The 24,223-nt window shown below is 51.1% G+C and overlaps 2 protein-coding genes across 40 annotated transcripts in view; one reads left to right on the top strand and one right to left on the bottom strand.

The window, feature by feature from the left end:
* Pkmyt1 (protein kinase, membrane associated tyrosine/threonine 1) overlaps positions 1 to 3,149 on the bottom strand; it is a 10,798-nt gene extending 7,649 nt beyond the window's left edge. For 3 of the 4 annotated variants that reach the window (XM_087570170.1, XM_087570172.1, XM_087570171.1), the window contains exon 1: positions 2,919 to 3,149. The gene's annotated coding sequence lies outside the window, so the exon portion shown is untranslated. 4 annotated transcript variants of the gene reach the window in all.
* Positions 2,705 to 24,223, top strand: Grep1 (glycine rich extracellular protein 1). Of its 36 annotated transcripts, XM_087574864.1 has the most exons (43): positions 2,705 to 2,906; positions 10,040 to 10,072; positions 10,858 to 10,887; positions 11,679 to 11,708; positions 11,805 to 11,837; positions 12,263 to 12,295; positions 12,383 to 12,430; positions 13,142 to 13,171; positions 13,261 to 13,293; positions 13,381 to 13,440; positions 14,152 to 14,184; positions 14,299 to 14,334; positions 15,265 to 15,294; positions 15,414 to 15,446; positions 15,532 to 15,591; positions 15,670 to 15,702; positions 16,603 to 16,632; positions 16,721 to 16,771; positions 16,944 to 16,973; positions 17,063 to 17,095; positions 17,183 to 17,242; positions 17,648 to 17,677; positions 17,888 to 17,920; positions 19,041 to 19,076; positions 19,193 to 19,225; positions 19,485 to 19,514; positions 19,593 to 19,625; positions 19,715 to 19,750; positions 20,163 to 20,216; positions 20,414 to 20,437; positions 20,573 to 20,605; positions 20,701 to 20,736; positions 21,077 to 21,208; positions 21,353 to 21,397; positions 21,737 to 21,778; positions 21,894 to 21,926; positions 22,890 to 22,949; positions 23,042 to 23,071; positions 23,163 to 23,222; positions 23,401 to 23,478; positions 23,711 to 23,755; positions 23,852 to 23,905; positions 24,045 to 24,223. In XM_087574864.1, exons 5-43 carry the CDS (start codon positions 11,819 to 11,821, stop codon positions 24,068 to 24,070), a joined length of 1,635 nt encoding a protein of 544 aa, XP_087430990.1. In that variant the 5' UTR covers positions 2,705 to 2,906; positions 10,040 to 10,072; positions 10,858 to 10,887; positions 11,679 to 11,708; positions 11,805 to 11,818; the 3' UTR covers positions 24,071 to 24,223. The 36 variants fall into 36 exon arrangements, with proteins under 36 accessions (XP_087430990.1, XP_087431001.1, XP_087430995.1 ...); XM_087574875.1 differs by lacking the exon at positions 17,888 to 17,920 and having other exon boundaries at positions 16,721 to 16,762; XM_087574869.1 differs by lacking the exon at positions 17,888 to 17,920.

Raw genomic sequence — 24,223 nt, 5'->3', positions numbered from 1 at the left:
GAGCAGCCCACTTCCAGTCAAACTCTCGTAAAAGACTAAATTTGGAAGACTCATAATTCCAAATTTTCAAACTTTCTACAAAGCCACAGTAATCAAGAAAGTTTATTTGCATAAAGATGAAGGGGGTAAACTAAGGGTTCTAAAACTTGTGGTTAAATCATTTTTTCTTTGAAGCTGAGCACAGTGGCACACACCTTTAACCCCAGCACTTGGGAGGCTAAAGCAGGCTGATCTGTGAGTTCAAGGCCAGTCTAGTCTATAAAGCAAGTTTTTTTTTTTTTTTAAAGATTTATTTATTTATTATATATAAGTACACTGTAGCTGTCTTCAGACACACCAGAAGAGGGCATCGGATCTCTTTACAGATGGTTGTGAGCCACCATGTGGTTGCTGGGAATTGAACTCATGACCTCTGGAAGAGCAGTCGGGTGCTCTTAACCGCTGAGCCATCTCTCCAGCCCATAAAGCAAGTTTTAAGACAGCCAGGTCTACACGGAGTGACCCTGTCTTAAAATTTTTTTTTTTTGTTTTGTGTTTTTTCCCCCTCAAGACAGGACTCGTTATGTAGTTCAAGCTGGCTTTGAGCAGCCTCCTGCCTCAACCTCCAGAGAGCTGGAAATGCTTATTTCAAAAAGGATGCCGAACAATCCAACAGGAAAGCAGAATCTTCTCAACAACTGGGTAGCTACATAAAAAAAAAATTTACTTCAGGGGAAAAAAAAATCAACTTTATCTAGTTTTCTCACCCAGAAATTTATAGTTTTGTTTTGAGAAAAGTCTATGTAGTCTGGACTGATCTTGAACTTGAAGCAATCATCCTGTCTCAGCCTTCTGAGTGCTAGAATTACAAGCATGAGCTAGCACCATTAGCTGACATTCAAGGACAGAAATATTAGTGTTTGATCTTGGAATGGATGCCCCAGATTCACCAGGGGTGGGGATATATATATATATATATATATATATATATATATATATATATGCACATATACATTATAATACATTATATATAAAAAGCATATGCATATATATTATATAAAGCATATATACATATATATATATATGCTTTCTTAGGATGTTTATTCATTTATGGATCAAACTGTTATTTAAAAGCTATTAGTCACTATGGGTCAAACCAAGGGGCTAACATGCCAGGAAAGCATTCTAGCAGGACTACACCTCAGGCTTTCATCTGCGCTTTCTAAATCTGAGATTTATTTTTGTTTTGTTTTGTGTTTTGAGACAGGTTCTCTAGTGTAGGTTGTCTTCAAGCTCTCTGGCTGTGCAGTCAAGGAAAACTGTGATGTTTTGATCCTCCTGACACCATCTCTATGGAGCTAGGATCATAGCCATGTCCCACTACATGTGGGGCTATATATTGAACTTAGGGCATGATTCATGTTAGGCAAATGCTAAACCAACTAACTTATTAATCTAACTCCAGGCCCTAAATCTGCTCTGCACGGACATATAGAACGTTGAAGGACTTAAGACTGGTGTCTAGCATGAATGCTAACTGCTGTCTTAATCAGTGCTTTAGATAGTAGTTGAAATGACTCAAGTATAGTAGTGTAACCGTGTCAGTTAACTAACTGTGTGCCCGGGGGACAGAAGGGGCAGAAGGTTGCTACAATGTTGTAATTGAAACAAAGGTAAGAAAGCAACAGAAAGAGTCCATTTTTGGGGAAGCCACAATGTATCAAAAGATGCCACACCTAGCCTCTGGTGCTGGGTAGATCAAATTACTACTTAGGTTAGGTACTTAAATTAAGAGGCTTGGCTGGAAGGCTCTCTTGTTATGGCTCTATTTACTTCAAGAATCCCATCTCAGAGGTGGCCTTTAGCTTAGTGATAAGAGTACCTGCCTAGCACAATCAGGGTCCTGGGTTTGATGCCCCCTCACCCCCAGATAACAAACACAAATCCCATCCCAGGTCTTCTTGAAGGAATTAGACTGTCACGATCCATGATAATGCTGATTAATTAAACCTACAACTGTGAAGGGACAACCTTAAGGGGGGTGGGTGGTAAGAGTACTTGCTGCCCTTCCAAAGGACCAGGTTTGTTTCTCTGACACACTGACATCATAAGCATCTGCAACTCCAATTCCAAGAGGTTCTGACACCCTTTTCTGACTTATGTGGCACTAGGCACAAACGTAGTGCTCAAACACACATACAGACAAAAATACCCATATGTTAAAAAAAATAACAAGAAGACTTTTTTTTTAAAGGAAGAAGGAATACAGACTCCATGCCTAGCACCTAGGAGTCCATCACCTTCTGTCTTCAGCCAGAAAGGCTCTCTCCTCTTAATGTCATCTTCGTTTCAAAGTCACTGGTCATTTACATTATAATACCTCTGGCCTGGTCAAACAGCCTTTATGGGGTGAAAAGGGTTGGTAGTGGAGTCCTGGCTGAGTCCAGAGTGGTCCTGAGCCACCAGTCAGCCAGGAGACCTCCGAGGTTTCCAGGGGCCTCACCCTTACTGAGCTGTGGACACATCTGATGACCACCACCTAGCTTAGACTGAGTTCCTCTCGTGCAGGGCCGCTGCTAAATTCGCTCAGTGGGCTGGGGAACTCTGACAAACAATTGCGTAGACAGGCTGTCACTAGGTCAAGGGGCTCTTCCCAGAGAGTGGCGGGGGGGGGGGGGGGAGAGGGGCAGACCCAGTGGGAAGGGACAGAGGGCCCGGGGGAAGTAGGCGGGGCGTGGACGACAGCGCTGACCTGGCGTCATCTGAGGGCTAGCCGAGCCCGTGACAAACAGGGAGGGGTGGGGCTGCTGCAGGGGTGCGACCGGACACTGAGGGGAGGCTGGGGGTCCGTCACGGGGCGCAGTGCAGCAGGAGCGCGGGCCAGGGCGCCGGGCAGAAGAGCGGCGCGGCCGGGAGATCTCACTCGGGTATGGGCTCACCTGGGGAGGCTGGGCGGGGCGCAGCGCGGCGCAGCAGCGAGGTCCCAGGTTCCGGGTCGGCGGAGGCCGCTGGGGACCTCGCAGAAGCCAGGCAGGCCGGGATCGGGCAGCGGGGCCTTTGGACACCAGGACGAAGCACCCTCCAAGAAGGGGAACGGCCCGTGAACGCGCGCGGAGCCAGCTCGCGCCAAAAATTCCAAACCGGCCTCGAGGCCCCGCCCAGGCTCGTCTGTGGCCCCGCCCCCTCCTGGTACAGCCGGTCAGGCGCCCGGGGCACTGGCTCCGCCTCGCGTCCTGCGTGCGCACCGAGGTCTCCCCGCCCCCGAGGTTTGGCCAAGCGCTCTCCCTGCGCAGGCGCACCTCTTCGGGGACTATTGCCGACTAGGTAGCTAAATTCTTAGTCCTAGAGACCAGGTGGGAATGATCCTTGACCCGTCGGTGTCCTCCGGACATTTGTCGGCCTTCAAACTATGGTCCTCCTACCCGCTGCTCTCCATTGGCTGCCTTAATATTCATGTCCATAAAAGGGGCATTTCCTCAGGAAGTTGCCACTGGGGCAGCTCAATCAAATGTCCGTTACGCATGATCTTCTGCACATTCAGATACCTGTTCTCTTCACCACAGGATCGCGATTGAGAGTGCCTCGTCTAAGGTGGAGTCTCCTTACTTCAGTTACTTCTGAGGCAGTTTACATCCTTTAGTTCTGAACTTAGTGTTCAACTCAGACCCCTCTCAGTCTCTTCCTGCCCTCATAACTGCCGGTATATGCTGGGCATTCCCAAGCTTGAGATTGTCACCTCTCTTCGAGACGTGGAGCCAAGGAACCTAAGATGATTTCTGCAGAAGGCCTGCGTGAGCAAACGTGGGATGGAGCTTGCTTCTGCAGGAAAGGGACCTTTATCGATTTCATGTAGAAGTGAGGTATCATGCTTTACAGCCAGTCTCCCTAAAATGTTCTGGCAATCTCTTAGGAAGGAAGGCCAGGCCCTACCTAGACCCAAGATCAAGAGCAGCACACTTCCAAGCCCTTCCCTTTGCATTAGCGTCTCCGAGAGCCAGAACCTTGTGACTTGGGTTAGTCCCTGTTGAGGACCCCAGGCAGGTCCCTCTCCAACTATTTAGAACTACTTTCTGCCGGCCCCATTTTCTGGACAGGCCCTGCCCACTTCTAACTATTCATTCCTCAAAGTCTAATTCATAATGATTAAAACAAACAAATAAACAAACAAACACAATAACTAAAAATACTGCAATGGTACATGCCTATACCCCAAGCACGGAGGCAGCCGAGGCAGAAAGAACACATGAGCCCAGGAACTGGAGGCCAGTTGGGCACTATAACAAGACCCCTATCTTAAAATCAATCAAATAAACGATAAGTAAAAGTTGGGTATAGTGGTATATAGCTCTGTAACCCCAGCACTGAGGAACGGGAGGCTAAGGCAGGAGAATTTTTTTAGTTTGAGGCTACCATAATAGATATCAGAAGTTCCAGGCCCTTTAGAAGAAGGAGGAGGAAGAGGAGGAGGAGGAAGAGAAAGAGAAGAGGGAGAGAGGGAGGGAGGGGAGGAAGAAGGAAGGCAGGCTGGAGAGATGTCTCAGCAGTTTAGAGCACTGACTGTTCTTCCAGAGGCTCTAGTTCAATTCCCAGCAACCACATGGCGGCTCACAGCCCTGTTCTAAAGACAGCTACAATGTACTCCTATACATAAAATAAATAAATCTGAAGAAGAAGAAGAAGAAGAAGGAGGAGGAGGAGGAGGAGGAGGAAGAGGAGGAGGAGGAGGAGGAGGAGGAGGAGGAGGAGGAGGAGAAGGAGAAGGAGAAGGAGAAGGAGAAGGAGAAGGAGAAGGAGAAGGAGAAGGAGGAGAAGTTGTTGTTGCTTCAGGCCAGCCTGGGCTACATAGTGAGACACTGTCTCAAAACCCCGGGGCAGTTTTAGCAATTTGAACCCTGTTTCTTAAAGGCAAGGGAAAAGGGAGTAAAAAAGCTAGGATGTCAGTTCAGTGGTAGCTAGCGGGTGTGAAGCCCTAGGTTCCATCCCCAGCATTACAGTGAGACATAAAACCGTTTCAGTGGCATACGGCAGCAGTCAACATCGCACTCTGCAGGGAAAGACCATACTATAGATGCAATCAATATAAATTAGTAGCGGTTACAGGTAAAAGTGTACAGATGTTGTATTAGGGAGCTGAAGGTTGTAGTCTCCACACGTGTAAAATGAATAATAGCTCCTCCCTACCTGAAGGAATGAGTGCTAACTGAGAAAATGTACATGAATCGCTTTTGTTGGCAGAGAGGCAGATCAGAGGTCTGCCCTTTTCTGCCCAGGTTCATGGTCTCATTGGTTTAAAAAGAAAACATGGGGGTTGGGGATTTAGCTCAGTGGTAGAGTGCTTGCCTAGCAAGCGCAAGACCCTGGGTTCGGTCCCCAGCTCCGAAAAAAAGAAAAAAGAAAAAGGAAAAAAAAAAAGAAAGAAAAAGAAAACATGACTAGAGCCAGCAAGCAAGTTTGGTTTAGAAAGTGAAAGTTAACACTGAGAAGCAGCAGAGGACCCTCTCCCCCCCCACACACACATATCCGCCAAAGTTGGTTTAGTGCTTTTTATCAGTATGGGTGAGACCCACTAGTGTTCTCAACCTGTGGGTCTCGACCCATTTAGAACCATCTACCGATCTTTTTATTTTTTTATTTTATTTTATTTTATTTTTTTTGAGCTGGGGACCGAACCCAGGGACTTGCGCTTGCTAGGCAAGTGCTCTACCACTGAGCTAAATCCCCAACCCTCATTGAGCTAAATCCCGACCCCGATTTTTTCACAGAGGTTGCCTAAGACCATCAGAAAACACAGATGTTTACATTACAGTTTATAACAGTAGAAAAATTACAGTTATGAAGTGGCAGCAATGATAAATTTATGGTTGGGGTCACCACAACATGAAGCAGAAGTATTAAAGGGTTGCAGCTTTAGGAAGGTTGAGAACCACTGATCTAGTGTAAGAATCTTCTCTCCCTTTGATGCAAAACGGGCCCACAGGTTGCATCGGTCAAGGCAAGAGCAGCTGCTGGGTAAGTCGGGAGTCACCTTTACCCATGCTGCAATGGTACAGACAACAGACAGAGGCATGTTCCCAAAGGGATCAAAACCAGGACTCTAGGGGGAGGGGGGAGAGGATAGGGGGTTTATGGATGGGAAACCAGGGAAAGGGGATAACATTTGAAATGCAAATAAATTTTTAAAATATCCAATTAAAAAGCAAACCAGGACTCTTAGCTGGCCATGGCAGTGCACGCCTTTTTTTTTTTTTTTAAAGATTTATTTATTTATTATATATAAGTATACTGTAGCTGTCTTCAGATACATCAGAAGAGGGCATCTGATCTCTTTACAGATGGTTGAGCCACCATGTGGTTGCTGGGAATTGAACTCATGACCTCTGGAAGAGCAGTCGGGTGCTCTTAACGGCTGAGCCATCTCTCCAGCCCCAGTACATGCCTTTAATCCCAGCACTCAGAGCCAGAAGCAGGCAGATCTCAGAGATCTCATTGCAAGTCTCAGGCCAGCCAAGACTACATGTAGAGACCTTGTCTCATCAACAACAAAAGCAAAAAACAAAACACTAGGACTCTTGCACTGAAGACCTCAAACCTCCTCTAGGTACTCTTCCATAAGCCCCACCCCTCATCCAGCACTGCCAGTGTGGCACTTCACCACAACAGAAGTACAGAACTGTACACACTTCCAGACTCTTAGGAAGATTCTCTTGTTCAGATGGGATCACAAAAGGAGTGGAGTGACAAGAAAGGAAGGCAAAGATGATCCTCTAATGGAACCCTGGAGAACGGAAGGAAGCCTTGACTGTGGCTTCTGAGAACTGGCTACCTTCTATTTCTGTTGCATAGTGTTTGCGAGCATTTGTTACAGTGTATATTTCTGTCTAGTGTATGCTCGCTTCTCTATGTATATCACATTTCACGGTTGCAACAATTCTAATACTTGAGAGGAGTGGGGGAGGAGGTTAATAGAGGTCAGCTTTACCCATTTGTGGGTAACTGGGTAATGTCTGGGAAGGTGTCCCAAAGGCAGCCAAGGGAAATCGGAAGCTCAGATCCAGCCTAAAGAGCTGCCGACACAGGGTGGAGGGGGGCAGCTGAGGGGCACCAGCACAGCTGCTGGTACAGGAGGTGTCTGCACACAGGCGCCTGACTGTGCCTCCAGCTGTCCTCCCAAATTCCCACCCTCACAGGTGCTGCTGGAGGTTAAACAACTGTGAGGGAATCCTTTAACACAGACCGCCATTTTAAGTAACATTTGTCCTAGACATCAGTCCTGCATATCCAGCAGCTACTATCTCCTTGCCCTTGATCCCTGCCACATACCTCTCCTGTTTAGATATTTAGATACTCTGTCCCTTGTCCCCTTCAGCTCAGGGTGCTCAGCAGCCCAGACTAGTGCTCTAGCAGGGGTGGTTTGAGTTCCCAACTCTGTGTTCTTAGACTACCTGGATGGAGTTGGTGTGGTGATTCTGCAGGGCTTGAGCAGACATCAAGCTGACCTGAGGACCAAGACTGGCTGGTATTTTCCACAGGGATGTGCCAGCTCCCAGGCAGCCTGGCACTGGCCAAGCAGGCAGTCAGAGTACCTCCCGTGTAGCCCCTTGGAATCTCTCCCTCTACCTCCCTGGCGCCGTGCAATGAGTACTGTGTGTCTGTATGTCTGGCTCTGCTTAGGGGGCCTGCAGCTGCCCCAGCTCTGAGTCTTACTGACATAACTGGACCTGGGCCTGCTCAGGAGAGCGGGGAAGTTTTAGAGCAGGAGAGAAAACCCCTTGGTTTGAGTGTTTGGGATCTGACTCTAGGCCAACTTAGGAGTTGTACCATTTGGACCAAAAACCTTTCCTTCTCCGCCTCTGTTTCCCCACCTACAAAACAAGAAACCCCAGTGGCCCTGGCCCCTGGCTTTTACTGCCAGTACTCAGCCTCAGAAAGGCCATATGACTCCTCAAGGTCCAAGGTCAACTCACCACCCTGCCTAGGACCCACTGAGCTGGCCTTTCAGGGAAACCGATCAGGAAAACCAAGGAACCAGTGTCCATGGCCTTGCAGGCAGTGTAGCGTGAACGTTCTTTCTATCCAGTTGTCCTGGACTCGAAGGTAGTGGTTGGGGCCAGAACACACCTGCATCCTTCTCGGTGACTAGTGGAAGATACAGTCCATTTTCCTCCAAGCAGGATGGAAATGGGCAAGTGGGGTGCTGTTGTACTGAGGTGCTGGGCTAAGGAACCCTGCCATTGGTTTTCACAAAAGGTGAAGTTTTGGGAGAAGACAGAGAGACACCACGGGACTGGTCATATGCAATGCGTGTCTGTAGTAGTCCAGAGTAGGGCGATATTTCCAGTGGGGCATAGCCCTGAATTCAGGAGGTCCAAGAATGGAGTGATCTATAGAGCTAGCTTGGTACTGGGGTTGCCTATGAGTGAAGGGTGCTGAGCACAAGTCTGCTGGCTGCTGGCTGCAAAGTGTGGTGGGCTCAGAGGTCCCCACTGTCTCGTCCTTACTGCTCTCCAGACCTCCACCCTGTCTGGAAGCCAGCATTGGCAAAGTGGCCTCCTCAGCCAGAAGCTCCAGGAGGGCCTGAAGTTTGAGAAGAGCCAACAGACAGACAGGATGTGGGGCTTTCTGGACTTGAGTCCAAGGTCCAGGTTCTGAGTCAATGCTGTCCTTAGCCAGCTCAGTGGGGTCCACAGATTCATTTTGCTATGAGTGGGGACCTTTCCTAGCCAGACACCATCGTTGTGTATCCCAGGCTTGCCTCTCCTAAGCACAATCTGCCAGGCCCCCTGAAGCAAGCCCAGCTCCATGTTCAACTGCCCAGGCCCCAAGAATGAAAGGTGCTCCCAGTCCTTAAGCACCCACACAGCTTGCCCCATCCATCCTAAGCAACAGATCCTGAGTTTACCCCTAAAGTCAATTTGGACAAAGAAGAGAAGACAGCAGAAAACTGAGTAATTTGTCCCTGTGTGCCACTGCCCCCCATGGGGAATGAGGAGAAACACAGGATGAGGATTGGAGATTGGGGTGCCCCTCTAGTAAACCAGTCCTCAGTTAGGGGCAGAAAGATCTGTTTCTAGCGTTCCATGGAGGAAATCAGCCAGGATAAGAGCAAGTCTCTTGTGAAGAGTTCACATATCTCAGGGTTGGATAGCTTCTGATACACTGTTGCATCTCCTCTTTGCCTTTCTAGTAACATAGTTAACTTTCCTAGGGCTCTGGACCAGCTATGCTCAGATCTCTGGCCCTGCTCCCACCTTTCCCACAGCTGTGTTTAGGCTGAGCCTAGAGTGCCAGCCTGCTCCTCTCCAGCTGCTGGGGGAACATCTGAACCCTTCCAGTCTGGTGCCAGTCTGACAGGGTGGAGGAGCCCCAGGGAGGCCTATCCCAGCTGTCAGCACCAATGATGGATGAGGGGGTACATTATAGGGAGGCCCAGAAGATCAGGCGCCTTTTCTGCTCCAGGGGGGAGCCCCCCCCCCCGGACTGGCCTCCTGGGGTCTACAAGCAGAGTCTCTGCCCCTCACAGCTGGGGACCTGAGGAATATCCCGGTAAGGCTGCTTAAAGGCCCAAAGGGTGCTGAGCCTTCCCACTCTCTGGACATCATGGGCATCTGGGTCTTTCCCATTGCCCTCTTCCTGCTCTGCCTGACTTCTGAGAGCCTGCAAGGCGGTGAGGGTGGGCTTCTCAGGAGGGTCCAGGCTGTAACTGGGGCTGAGATTTGACTAGAACATGAGTTAGATGACTAGTTTCTGGGGGGGTGGGGATGGAATGAATGCAGTTGGTAGTGTTTCCAATATAACCAGAAGTTCACGATCATTTTTGACCTCATGGCTATATGACTACAGAGCAAGTCTGAGGCTAGACCGGGGTACATAAGCCCTCTCCCAAAAGTTTGAGCTCCAGCATGATCAGGGTTGGGTGGGCATTGGGGTTAGGGGAGCCTGGGCAAGCAGAGAATTCAGATTTTGGGGGCATTGCACTGGAGGCAGATGTAGGTTTGAGTCTTATCTCCTTTCAGTTTCTGAGATCACAGCCCTGAATAATAAGTACCCTTTGCTTCCCTAGGACTTCCCCGACTCCCTCCCAACCTGGGGAAAGGTAAGTGGCCCTCTGGACACTTTTGACCCCAGGGACCTTTGGAGCTTTCTAGATATTCCCTTAGAGATTCCTCAGCTCTGAGATTCCAGTTATGAAGACCAGGGGAGCGAGGAGTCTCCTCCCAGCAGGCAGCAGTAGCAATGTCTTCTTGAGGATGTGGAGCTCAGAAACTCATCGTCTTGGGAGAGTTGGGGGGGTTGACCCTGAGAACACAGGGCCCCTGAAGGAGGGGCCTGGAGGGGGCTGGGACAGCAGGGAGGAAGGAGGCTCTGGCAGCATCCAAGGGCAGAGTGCTGGAGTGGAACGGGAGGGGGACCAGTGAGCTGAGAGGCTTCAAGACTTTGGGACCGAGCGTCATGAAGGGGGCCTATGGAGTTCTAAGGTAGGAGGAGGGATCCCTGAGACTGAATGAAGAGGAGAAGAGGGAACAGGAAGCATCCATAGATGAGGATGGGGGTGGGGGAGGGCCCTAACACAGTGAATAGGAGAGTGAAGTGCTCTCTGACCCTCAAATATCCAGGGGTATAACTTGGACACCCCATCCATGCCAGGAAACAATCTTCAGTCCCCCAATCCTAGACTATCCCCGGTTCTGTCCTTATACCTCCTGTGGCCAGAGGGGAAACTGAGGCAGAGATTCGGCATCCTGGTTCCCTTCTCAATTCTCCCCACTCAACAGGCCAGATGGCTATGTATGAACTAAGTCTTCAGAGGTATAAGCAGAGTGGGCCAGAGGCTCCTGCCCTGCTGTGTGTCCCTAAACTAAACCCTCATTTCTCCTCCAGGATACAGCCCCTCCGGTGGCCTGGGAACAGGTGAGATGAAGGGAGAACTCAGGAACCAGGGCCAGGACACTCTGGTCTCTCTCCCCAACAAAGGAGGTCAAGACAGCAGCAGAGAAAGAGGATACAGGCAATCAAACATCTCAGACTTGTGGAAAGCTGGGTGTGGTGCTTCACACCAGTAAAACCCCAAACTCAAAACTTGAGGCAGGAAGGTGTCTGAGAGCTCAAGTGAGTGAGCCTGGACTACAGAGTGTGAGTTCCAGGCCGGCTTGGGTTGCAGAGTAAGACTGTGTTCCATCCCCTCCTCCCAGAGGAAGGTAGGGATATAGAAATGGGCACTGGGTACTGGGTAGATACCCATTCTTCTTCACGTGGTTTGATCTAAGCATAGTCCCAGAAAGTGGGGCGACCCACTGATGAGAATGACTATGTAAGTAATGGGTAGTTCTGAGGAGACTCTCAGCCTGGTACCCCTAGCTACTCACATGCTTTCTTTCTCCCCCAGTCTTTGGAGGAGATGCTAAACCTCAAAAGTCAGGTGAGCTTTACCAGCCTAGCTCTCCACCTTTCTGTCTCTCTTCCTCACACTCTCCCATCTCTAACCAGGAGACTCAGGAACCCCCCAGCAAGGCGAGCATCAGATGGTGGGAGGATGTCAGCATCTGAGATCTTCTCTTGTCTCTGAGGCAAACTGGTGGTTGAGGAGACATTTAAGATATTTTGTTTCTAGTTTAATCTCAGGGAAGAATTTCAAGGCTCCCACACCCCCACTTCAGCTGGGACCCCACACTTCCTCAACTCTGCTCTTTCTCTCCTCACAGGCTCTCTAAGTCAAAATGGCTATGGAACAGGTAGAAGTGGGGCTGCCATGGGGAGAAAGAAATCAAGGGTTGTCCTTAGGAAGAGGGAATCCTGTGACCTTCAGTTGACCTTCATCTCTTTCTCAGGTGTTGGAGGCGGTATGGAACCCCCAAAGCCAGGTGAGCCCTCCTCAGCTGCTGCCTGTTCTCCCCACCTCTGCAGCCTCCCTGTATATCCCTGAGACCTTCCCCACCTCTGCCCCCCCCAAAATGTGCCTCCCTGACAACCCTACCTTGGTAATGGCCTTGCTCTAGAAGCAGGAACTTTCCGTAGGAAAATGGGGGGGTGTTCCTGTTTGGGGGTACGGTGCCACTAAGTTATTCCCCTGAGCCTCAAGAAGATAGACCTGCTGGCTTAGGGAAGGCAGACAGGAGGCATGGCAGCCTCTGGCGTCAGATGTAGGAAGGGGAGAACAGGACACCCTGTCTCACCACTGCTTTAGCTGGGCCCCAGACACCACCTTAGTTCACAATAGATACAGAACAGAGAGCCCAGGAGGAGGCTTGGTCCCAGGGGTTCAGTCATCGGCCCCCTCTCTCCTCAGGCTTTGGAGTGGCTGTGAAGCCCCAGAAATCAGGTGAGAGCTGTCTCCAGGCCTGTTCCTCTCTCAGCCTGGTGCCCCCCCCCCACCCTTTTATTCTTCTTCCTGGCTCTCTCATCCTAGGATATGGACTTGGGCTGAGAGTCTTTCCAGGAGTGGGAGCTCAGCCAGGTAAGGACCACTGGGTACAAAAGGAAAGACGCTGGTTCTGGACAAAGGCAGGGCTTGGCTTTTTACCAGCCCAGGCCTGGAAGGAGAGAAACTCTCAGAGATGGGGGCTTGAGGTTCCTCCCTACCCATGTCTTAGCTCCATCTCTTTCCCATGGTTCCCTGTGTTCCTCAAATATGCCCACCCGTGCCCCGCGGCCTTCTCCCCAGGATTTAATGGCAGGAATGGCGTGGGCATCAGTGCATCCCCTAAGGCAGGAAGCTTGCCAGGTGAGAGTTACTGAGCAGGGATTGTGGGGGAGCAAGGGTGTGAAGAGGACAGGATGTCAATCTTGTTATGTCTCTCTCTGGCCAGGAGGGGGCACGAAACCTCAGAAACCAGGTGCCTTCTGCACCAGTTCTGTTTGTCTGTTTGTTTGTTTGTTGTTTGTTTCCTCCCTGTGATGCTGTATCTCCCAGCTCAGCTCTGTCATCTCTAGGTTCCAGCTCTCCTTGTCCCAGCTCTGTCTGTGCTTTAGCCCCCAAGAACAGGTCCCTTCACTGGCTGCCTTGAGAAGTCGTGCCCAGTCTAGGGATGGTTTCCTGTGCTGATCTCTTAGCTCCCTAAGAGAACTGCTGAGGGCTTCGGACACAAATGTCTGGGGTAGGGATTCCACAAGAGTGGTCTAGCCTCATACCAGCCAGGTTGTAGCCTCTGCCTCTCTCTACCCACAGGTCCCCCAACTCAGAATGGCCATGGACCAGGTAAAGGAAGGAGTGGAAGGGGTTGGGGTGTTTAGGCTGGGGTTCTGGGGAGGTCTCAGTTCCTCATCTGCTCCCTATGTCTTTCTCAGGTACCAGCGAGAGCATGAAATCTCCGAAGCCAGGTGAGGTCTGCCCTGTGCCAGTGTCCGTGGGCAGCCCACTCACCCCACATAGCCTGGACTCCCTTACGCCTTTCTGCTGTCTCCCAGGGTTCAGCAATGGGAACGGAATAGGAGCTGAGGCCCTCCCAGGAGTTGGAGCCCAGCCAGGTGAGGGAACCAGGGAACTGGGGCTCTGGAGATGAGGGTAAGAGATAATTGAAGGGAAATCAGGAAATCATGGATTGAGAGAGCAAAAGCTGACTCTTGGTTCCTGGTGTGGCACACGTCTTTAATACCAGCACGTAGGAGGCAGAGGCAGGTGGATCTCTGTGAGTTCTGGGTCAGTCTAATATATGTATGTAGAGAGAGTTTCATGCAAGGTAGGACTGCATAGTGAGACTTTCTCAGTAAATAAACACATAAAAATAAATTGGCGGTGTACACCTTTAATCCCAGCCCTTGAGAGGCAGAGGCAGGCAGATCTCTGAGTCCAAGGCCAGCTTGGTCTACAGCCAGGCTGTAGTTTCAGGATAGCCAAGGCTACCCTGAAAAACTCTGTCCCAAAATAGTGGAAAGAGAACAAAAAGGTAAAGAAAAAGGTAAAGGTGTGTGTGTGTGTGTGTGTGTGTGTGTGCGTGTGTAAGAAAATAACCAAATCTATTAAATACATGGATAAAATCGTCAAAGAACTTTAAAATAGATTAAAATAAATAAAGTTATGGGATATAGTTTAGTGGGAAGGGCATTTCCCTGGTGTGCATAGAGCCTCAAATTTAACCTCTAGTACTGAAAAGAAAAAGAAACAAGAAAATGGATTTCTTGGACAATAGGAGTAGTTACGGTCTGCACAGGGCTCAGTTTCCCTGGGTCTTTCCCCAGGCTTGGGAGCTGGTGCGAAGCCTCAGAAGGCAGGTGAGCAGGCCCCTGTTTGTCCCATTGTCCTCTTGGCTGTGTCCCCACCCACCTGAGACCTTCTACTCCCAAGCCCTCCTCAAACCCTTTGCTCACACCCACTTTTCTCCTTAGGATTTGGCAATGGAAACACCTTGGGGGCACAGCCAGGTAAGCACGGTGATGGTGGCATGTCTGAGGCCCTGCCTGGGGACCTGGAGCCGACGTTTCTAGGAGCTCACTCACTTGACCACTCTCTTCCAAGTTCATCCCTCAGCCAGGCCTGAGGTCGAGTCCTATGGACACCATGGAGCCCACGTTCAACTCATACACAGGCTGAGGGGCTCACTTTATAGGTCAAGAGCCAAAGCTCCTACAGGGCATGTTGGCTTACACCTGGAATCTCCATGGGGGGGGGGCAGGGCAGGAGAATCAAGAGTCCCAGGGAGCCATGGCGAATCCCAGGCTAGTCTGAGTAACGAGGACGAGCTTGGTGGTACAAGTCTGTAAACCTAGCACTTGGGAGGTAGAGACCCTCTTCGCCCTAGGCTGATATGAGTTAGAGGCCCTCAGCTACAAGAAACATTGTCCTGAAAACAAAACAAAGGTTTAACCCCAGCACACGGAAGAAACAGACATGTGTCTGTGGGTTCAAGGACAGCCTATTCTAGAGAGAGAGAGTTCCAGACCAGTTAGGGGGCTACATACAGTGAGACCCTGTCTCAAAAACAAACAAACGAACGAACGAACGAACATCCAACTGGGAAGGGATTTAAAGCAGAAGAACAGGTCCACGGGCAAGGCAGACCAAGCCGAGAGCAAGCTGAGCTGTGGCTTCACACACCTTAAGGTGCATCCACTGGGCTGGAGAGATGGCTCAGTGGTTAAGAGCACTGACTGCTCTTCCAGAGGTCATGAGTTCAATTCCTAGCAACCACATGGTGGCTCACAACCATCTGTAATGAGATCTGGTGCCCTTTTCTGGCCTGCAGTCACATATGCAGGCAGAATGCTGTACATAAAATAAATAAATAAATCTTTAAAAAAAAAAAAAGGTGCATCCACACAGTTCCTGTGTCAACTCTCTCTTCTCCTAATCAGGTCCTGCAGTTCAGAACGGCTTTGGAGCAGGTAAGGGGTGGGGGTGGGGGAGCAGGGAGAGGGTTAGATGCATGGTGTCCTTGGCTAAGTTTCTGGAAGGGAGCTGCCTCAGAGAGGGGGGCACCCACCTCTACATCTCTCTCTTCCAGGCTTTGGAGGGGTTGGAAAAGCCCAGAAGCCAGGTGACACTTACTGCACCCACTCTCGTTCATATACAGCTGCACTCCTCCCAGACTCCAATCTCATTCCTTTTCACTGTCTCCCCAGGACTTGGAAACGGAAATGAGCAGGGAGTTGGGACCATCCCGGGAACTGGAGCCCAACCAGGTGAAGCCCGGTGATGTTCCAAGCACCCCTGGATGGGAGTGCTAATGTGGAGGCCTAAAAGTCTCTCTTTTTCCCCAGACCTTGGAGGAGGACTGAGACCCCAGAAGCCAGGTGAGACCCACTGGCTTAACCCCACACAGCCAACACTCCGTCAACAAACCACGCCTGCAGCATGGTACTGAGGCTAGATCACAAGAGCCAAGCATTCTAGAACAGAAGTAGAAGCTAGGAAGTAGGCTGTGGTCCACTAAAAATTGGTGAAAACTTGAGGAACACTGCAGAGAAGTCCACAGAAAGATGCTGTGGGCTCAAGAAACAGCTGAGGGAACAACAAGGCAGGAGAGAGTATTGATGGAAGAGAGGAGGAGGGGGAGGAGGAGGAAGAGGAGGAAGAGGAAGAGGAAGAAGAGGAGGGAGAGTTTTTTTTTTTTTTTGACTGAATGTGATACCCAAAGAAGGACCCAGGCAAGTGGATATGGCCTCCAGAGCTTTAGAGAGGCAAGACCTAAGAAGAAGGTTAAAAGGCCCATTACCACAGACGACAGAACCATCACCTTCTAGAGCATGAACAGAAGAAAGGGACCCAGGAAAACCCAGGAAGAGACCGAGAAGCAGCAGAGGACAGAAGAGGGACAGAAAGTGAGGGACTGCCAAAACCCAGACCTAGGGGAAACAGAAGCTCAGGCATGGCTGCCATATGCAGTGAGGGTCTGACTACCCAGAGGCCACTAGGGCATAGAGAAGGTGCTAGGCCTCGATGCTCCAGGATGGAGCAAGGAAAACAAGAAAGGTACAAGGTGCCAGCACACGTGTGACAGCTGTCTGTGGGTGGCTTGCGACAGAGCTCCAGGATTGGGCAGAGAGGAGCCTGACATTCAGAGTCTCTTTCTTTCCCCCTACTAGGCCCTGTGCCTCAGAATAACTACCAACCAGGCAGGAGCAGGGCCGGGTTCCTCGGGAGGTCCCAAAATAGGAATGTAGGTCCTTCACCTTGATCTGTTTTTCTTCCAGGCTACGAAGCTGTGAAGTCCCAGAAATCTGGTAAACCCTGTTCTGACCTGTTTCTCTGTCTATCTCTCCTGGAGCCCCTAGCTTCCCTCCCCTCAGTCACACCCTTCTGTGCCCCCAGGATTCGGGAACAGGAGTGGATTTGGCCTGGGAGCCCAGCCAGGTGATGGAGGTGGGCTCTGGGGTGTATTCCCCATGCCTATAACTTGCTTTTCCCTCCTGGGCTTTGAGGGGCAAGGCCAGTCAGGGAGGAGGAGGATTAGGGAAGTCCTCAGGTGCCCTAGATTTTCACCTGGCCTTAAAGTGGGGACTTTGTCCTTTGTTCATCCTTCTCTTTCCCATAGGTCCCCCAGCTCAGAATGGCCATGGACCAGGTAAAGGAAGGAGTGAAAGGGGTTGGGGTGTTTAGGCTGGGGCTCTGGGGAGGTCTCAGTTCCTCATCTGCTCCCTATGTCTTTCTCAGGTACCAGTGAGGGCATGAAACCTCCGAAGCCAGGTGAGGTCTGCCCTGTGCCAGTGTCCGTGGACAGCCCACTCACCCCACATAGCCTGGACTCCCTTACGCCTTTCTGCTGTCTCCCAGGGTTCAGCAATGGGAACGGAATAGGAGCTGAGGCCCTCCCAGGAGTTGGAGCCCAGCCAGGTGAGGGACCCAGGGAACTGGGAGAGGTCAGAGCCAGGGCGCTAGGGTTCTGAGGGAGGCTTTCTTGAGTCCTCACTGCTCCCCACTTCTCTCTCTTGCAAGCAAAGCCTCGGAAGGCAGGTGAGAGTCACTCCTGCCAGTGACTCTGTCTCCTCCCAAGTTTAGTGCTGGCTCCTTGACGTTCCCTGGGGTTTGGGAATGGGGCTGGACTGGGAACCCAGCCTGGTGAGATAGGAACCCGAGGGACCCAATCTGGGGTGTCCTGTGCTCCCCTTCCAGGCCACAGAAGGGAAGATTTAGGGGGTTGCCGAGAGCCAGGATTCTAGGTTCCTAGTTTTGTTCGGGAGAGGAAACCTTCCCCTTCTCCTCTGCTGAACCCCAAATCCTATTTTCTCCTTCACACAGACCTGGTAGCCCAGAATGGAATTGGAGCAGGTAGGGGCAGGGACTCCGGGGGACTGGGAGTCTTTTTTTCTTTTTTTTTTTTCCCTTTTCTTTTTTTTTTTTCGGAGCTGGGGACCGAACCCAGGGCCTTGCACTTGCTAAGCAAGCGCTCTACCACTGAGCTAAATCCCCAACCCCGACTGGGAGTCTTTTATATGTGTATGGGGGGGGGGGCTCACCAGCTGTGCATGTCTCCTACAGGTTTCAGAGAGGGCAGGAAACCCCAGAAGCCAGGTGGGCCTTGTCTACTTTGAGTCTGTCCCTGCCTTAGTTTGGGTTTCTATTACTGTGGTAAAACACCATGACAGGGCTGTAGAGATGGCTCAGTGGTTTAGAGCACTGACTGCTCTTCCAGAGGTCCTGAGTTCAATTCCCAGCAACCACATGGTGGCTCACAACCATCCCTCTTCTGGTGTGTCTGAAGACAGTTACAGTGTGTTCATATAAATAAAATAAATCTTAAAACAAAAACAAAAACAAAAACAAAACGGGGGTTGGGGATTTAGCTCAGTGGTAGAGCGCTTGCCTAGCAAACACAAGGCCCTGGGTTCGATCCCCAGCTCTGAAAAAAAGAATAGAAAAAACAACAACAACAAAAAAAAAAACAAAAAAACAAAAAAACAAAAAAAAAAAAAACACCATGATAAAAGTAGCACCAAGCAACGTAGGGAGGGAAGGCTCTATTTAGCCTTCAATGTCCTGATCCCAGTCTTTCATAAAGGGAAGACAGGGCAGGAAAGAGGCAGGCACTGGAGCAGAGCCCTTGGAGGTGTGCTGTTTATTGGCTTGCTCCTCCTGGCTTCCTCAGCCTGCTTTCTTGTACACAGGACCACAGCACTGTGCACAGTGAGCTGAACCCTTCCACATCAGTCAGCAATCAAGAAAGTGCCCCACAGGCAGGCTAATTTGATGCAGGCATTTTCTCAGTTCAGAGGCCCTCTTCCCAGAAACTCTAGGCTTGTGTCGAGTTGAGAAAAACCAACCAACAGAGTGCCCTGACCAAGCACTCTTTAATCCACACACACCTCCACTCCCATCTCTCTGGAAATGCGCTGGGGCCTTTCCTAGAACAGGATCTCAGCCAGGTGAAGACCTGGTGAAGGCCTTAGGCAAAGACAGGCCTCTTGGAGGTCTGGAGCAGGGACCACGCAGGCCTGATTGAGTGGTGAACAGATAGGTGGTCTATCCTGAGGCTCGGATTTGGTCTTCCTTCATAGACCTGGAAGGAGTATGAAGTCCCCAAGCTGGACACCTAGGAGTCCAGGGGAGGGGAAAGTCTTCTCATTCCCCTGCCTGTCTTGGAGATTACCTCCTCCTGAGGGCCCCATTTCACCCCACTCCCTTTTCTCGCCAGGATATGGGAACAAAAATGGACTGGACGCCCTGCCAGGTGTGGTCTTCTGGGCACGAGTGTTGGGAAACCAGGCAGAGGGAGAGAAGGGCTAGGGCAGGTATCAGGAGGACAGGGGGTTGAGGGGATTTTCTGACACAAGTGTTTCTTGACAGATGTAGGAGTAGGTGGGAAGCTTCGGAAGACAGGTGAGGAGAACCTGTCCTTTCTATCTGTCTCTGTCACCGTCCTTGGTCCTTAAGCTCATGGTGGGAGTGGTTTTTCTGTGCTTGACTCCAAGGAGAAGTCAACCTTAGTTCCTAAGTGGAAAAGCGGAAGGGAGTATATAAATCGGTAGAACTGGTGGGGATCCTGGAGCTGGGGAAGGAGGTAAGGGACGCTAAGGGACCCCTCGCTCTGGCCTCGGCTTCTGTGGTCCACTGATGTCATTTCCCTATCCTCTCACAGCCCCTGCTGCTCAAAATGGCTACCGACAAGGTAGGAGCAGGGTCAGGCTTATGAGGCTGAGAGGCAGGGAATGTAGCAGCTCTCACCTGTACCCTGTATTTCTTCCAGGTTATGGAACGGACTTGAAGACTCAGAAACCAGGTGAGCCCAGCTCTAGCCTGTGTTTCTGCCTGGCCACAAGCCCTACCCTCTTGTCACCTTTTTAATGTCCCCTCCATCTGTATTCCCAGGATCTTGGAATGGCCATGGCCTTGGAGTCCAGCTGGGTAAGGGAGCTTGTGTCTGGCTCCTCTGACACTGTCCCCTTTCAGGTCAGCAGGGGCAGGTCCAAAAAAGTCTCCAGTTTCTGGCTTGAGTCTTTAAGGAGTCTAAAGTCCCTTCCTCCCTAACTTTAGCTCCACCCAGTTCAGAACGGTAATAAACTGGTTCTAGGGGCTGGGGGTGGGGTGGTGGCTGGGAAGGTGGAGAAAAGGAAACAGATGGATACTCACTCTAGGCCCTATGTGAGGGACCCCATGGCTTCTGCAAAACCAGAAGCAGACTCTTTCTGCCAAATAGACATTGCAGTTCCTGTCAGCTACGGAGCAGGAAGCAGAGCGGAGGTGCAGTAGGCTAGAGGGTAGATAGAGATGGGAAGAAAGGTCTTTAGAGGAGGGGTAACCCCACTTTTCCCCATAGGGTACAGAAATGGGCTGGGGCCTAGAACCTTCCAAGGCCAGGGGCTACGGCCAGGTAAGGGGAACAAGCCACCTCATGTACAATTGGGAAGGGGCAGGGGCAAGGTGGGGTTCCCTGTCCCCTGCACATCTACTGGGAGAGGCTGGGAAACTTCTGAAGCCAAGTGAAACCCTTTCTGTCTCTCTTCCTGCCTCCCTTGGTATTCCCACCCCTAATGTCCACCCCGTCCTCATAGTCTTCCTTCCTCCCAGGGTACAGGTTGGGAATCCCACTAGGTGAGTGCTGGGGAGTGTGTGTCTGTGTGTGTGTGTGTGTGTGTATGTGTGTGTATGTGTATGTATGTGTGTATGTGTGTGTGTGTGTGTGTGTGTGTGTGTGTATTTTTGACCAATTCTTTCTGTCTCCCCCAGGCCTGGGAGTGAGTATGAAATTTCCAAAGGCAGGCAAGTGAGAGACCCCTGCACCTCTGCCTCCTGTCCCTGCCCCTCCCTGCAGACCCACCTCATCCTGCCCCTCCCTTACCCTCTTTCTTCTCTAGGATACAACCTTGGAAATGGAGTGGCAGCCCAGCCAGGTGAGTGCTCCAGCCAAGTTGAGAGAGGGCTGAGATGGCATGGCCAGGAGGTAGAGGTGTTGGGTGGCTGACAGTAAGACCCTTTTGCCTATGTGAGCTCCCTTATCCCCCTGAGCAGTGTGGACCACTGAAGCTGGGCGGTCTCTCACCTAGTAGATGTCTCCTGAGAATGGTGGGAATGTCCTCGGAGCCACTGCAAACCAAGGCTTGTCCTGGTCCAGGTGTCCTGAGAGGCACAGGGCAAGCAGCTACCTGCAACCAGTTTCTCTCTCTCTCTCTCTCTCTCTCTCTCTCTCTCTCTCTCTCTCTCTCTCTGTCTCTCTGTCTCTCTCTAATCTAGGTTCCTGCAATGGTGGCATTGCTCCACCACAATTCCTCCCCGGGCCCCCCACGACAGTCCCTTCAGATAAAGGAGGTGGCTGGGGCTTGAAATCTCAGCTCCCACCACCAGTGCAGAATGGTAAATTCCCAGGTCAGTGTGGAGCTTGGGGTAGGCGGTACCAGCAGGCATGTGGCTCTGGGAGGGACTGGGCCTGCCTACATATTCTGGTGTCATAGCTGAACTGAAGCTCAGAGAGGCACTGTGTTGGGCTCATTTCTGTGTTCCTCGTTGTAGCACCAACCCCGGCCATTCAGTGGGGACCGAAGCCTCAGAAAGCAGGTATGGATGTCCCAAGTCCTGAATCTCAGAGGGACAAGTCCTCTCTGCCTGTCTCTGGGTATCTGGGCATCCACCACCCTGTTCTCTCTTTTTTTTTTTTTTTCGGAGCTGGGGACCGAACCCCACCCTGTTCTCAAGCTGCCTCAGGGACCCTAAAGCCAGGAAGGCCCTCCTACAGTCTACCCTCGAAGTCTCTTGTTGCTAAGGTCTTCCTGAGTTTCTATTCCATGCAAACGGGGCCAGTCCCTGCCTGTTCCTCAAGGTTCCGTAGGTGAAATGTGGCCCCTAAGGAGATCACACGGTCTCTGCCCTCCATCTCTGACCTCTACTCTTCCACAGGTTACCAGCCCTCCGATGGCTATGGAGCTGGAGCACAACTGGGTGAGAAGGCTGTTTCCTCCCCCTCCCCTATATCTCTTTCTCTTCATTCCACCTCCCAAAAGTGGGGAGGGAAAGGCCAGAGTCACATCTGACCCACCGTCTTCTCTCCCCTCAGGCTTCCATGGTGGCCTCAAGCTGCAGAAAGTTGGTGAGCCCTCCAAAATGGCCATCTGGGCTCAAGCAAGTCTATCTTAAGGGCAGACCCTCTGACCCTCTCTATTTATTCCGGCCCCTTCTGTCTTTGTCGTCCTTTTGTGTTTGTCTGGACAGAATCTCACTACCTAGGCTGGCCTGAAATTCGTAGAGCTCTGCCTGCCTCTGCCCCTCTGCTGCAGAGCACTGGGGCTACAGGCATGTGCCACCACTGTTCTGTTCCTTATTCACCCAACACCCAGGCCTCCACGATAGTGGCCAGGGCCAGTGGTGACCCTGCCTGACGTGAAGGAAACTGGGAAGAAAGCAGCTCTAAAAGTTGCTGAGAAGGAAAGTCGGGGAGGGCTTCCTGGAGGTGACAGTGGGAAAGTTGAACTTGGGAATACAAGAGTGGTCAGGGTGAATGTAGCCAACACTATCCCAGCCTTTTTTTTAAAAAACTTTTTTTTATATCATCATCATCATCACCACCACCACCACTACCACCACCACCACCAGGTTTTGTTTTTGGTCTTTTGAGACAGGTTCTCTCTACATAGCCCTGGTGTCTTGGATCTCACTCTGGATCTCAGGCTGGCTTGGAACCTATAGAGGTCTGCCTGCCTCTGCCTCCTGAGTGCTGGGATTGAAGGCGTGTACTACCACACCAGGCCTTTTCACTCTTTTCAAAAATGTATTGTTATGAGTGGTGAACGTACCTTGACATACATATGGGGCTCGGAGGATAACTTTATGGGGTCATCTCTCTCCACCTTTGTGTGGCTTCTAGAAATCACACTCAGGCTTGCACACCTGGGCTTTACCCATCAGCATCAGCCTCCCAAGTGTTACACGCCTACACCACCAGGGGGCGCTCTGCCTCTGCAAGCTGAGCTGATCTTTCTGTATTGCCTTGCTTGAGAGCTGGCTACTGGGCTGCCCTGCTCTGGCCCTCCCTGCTTCACTCTCTCTCGTGCAGGTTTCCATTATGGAAATGCAGCTCTGGAAGCTGGAATTTTGCCAGAGACTCTGCAGTCAGGTGCTTGGGGAGGGGACGGGACTGGGGACTGAGATGGCGGACAGGAAGGTCGTCAGCACTGCCCCCTCTAAACCTTCTCTTTCATCCTCCAGGGTTCCCCACAGCCAACGGCTTTAGTAATGGTGAGTTGGGCTCAGGGTACCAGAAACGATGAGGAAGAGGATGGGTCGTAATCAAACAGTCGGATAGGAATAACGAGTTGATCCTTTGCAGGACTCAGGGAGGAGACTCTTCTCTACCCTAAAGCGACAGTTCCAACCCTTGAGAGACATGGTAAAATATTGATGATGATGATGATGATGATGATGATGATGATGATAATAACGACAACAATAACAACAACCACCACCCAGCAAGGGAGGTCAAGAGGGTTCCAAAGTCCGAGGACTGGGGCTTCCTGAGCACCCAGTTCTGGGGGGATGGTGTACCTACACTAGTTCTCCTCTTGCAGGTCAGGCTGGGGCCTTCCAGCCCTGGGGGGCTGGAGTGAAGCCAGAATATGGATATGCAGGCCTTGGGATCCAGACAGGTAAGTGGGGTATGTGAACAAGGGTGGGTAGGCAGGTGGGCCCTGAGTCCAGGCCTAACACACAGCGCTGGGGGATGGGGAGGAGCACATACCCATAGCTAAGGGAATGGCATGAGGGTACCATAAGGCTAAGTGGAGGCCCTGAGCCCAGCCTGAACTCTGCACTGAAGTTTGAAGGAAAAGAAGAAGTTGGAGGATATGAGGTTAATCAACCGTAACCCCTCCCTTCCAGGGCCCTATGGGCAGCTGAGGCCAGAGCTGCGTCTGGAGCATTTGGGTGAGTTGAGCATCTTTATGAGCCTGGGATGAAGGAGCTGGGAAGGCAGACGTCCCTGGTGTCACACATATCCCTGTTTCATGGACCATGTTGTAGGGGATCCTGAACTGAAGACATATACCAAGAGCCCATTGGGAAATGGTTACAGAGGTAAGAGGAGTCTTGGTGGCTCATAAGCTCCTCCCAGGTGTCCCAGACCTTGGCAGGGATAGCAGGCTCCAAGGCCTTAGAGTGCTGAGTATCGACCCTAGACATCACCGGTGCCCCACCCTGTTCTGCCTCTCCCCAGGACACTGCCCCTCTGGGGAATGCTGAATGGAAGCTTCCCTGCCTACCCTGAGGGTCTCTGCATTACAGCCTGGCTGGAGAAGCACAGCAGGAGGATCTTCTCAACACTTGCCTAGGCCACTGCCCTGTCCCTGTCTCCTCTGGGCTGAAGTATTAATAAAAGCTATATGGTTCCCCGTT

This window comes from Rattus norvegicus, chromosome 10 (assembly GCF_021556685.1).
Source record: "Rattus norvegicus strain SHRSP/BbbUtx chromosome 10, alternate assembly SHRSP_T2T, whole genome shotgun sequence".
Classification (NCBI taxonomy): Eukaryota; Metazoa; Chordata; class Mammalia; order Rodentia; family Muridae; genus Rattus; species Rattus norvegicus.
This window is presented reverse-complemented; position numbering and strand designations above follow the sequence as displayed.

Bases quoted from the DNA above. Each gene is read 5' to 3' on its own strand.
- Grep1 (XM_087574864.1), top strand. The intron at 15,447-15,531 runs GTGACACTTACT...CTGTCTCCCCAG, and splicing joins TGGAAAAGCCCAGAAGCCAG to GACTTGGAAACGGAAATGAG. The intron at 15,592-15,669 runs GTGAAGCCCGGT...CTTTTTCCCCAG, and splicing joins GGGAACTGGAGCCCAACCAG to ACCTTGGAGGAGGACTGAGA.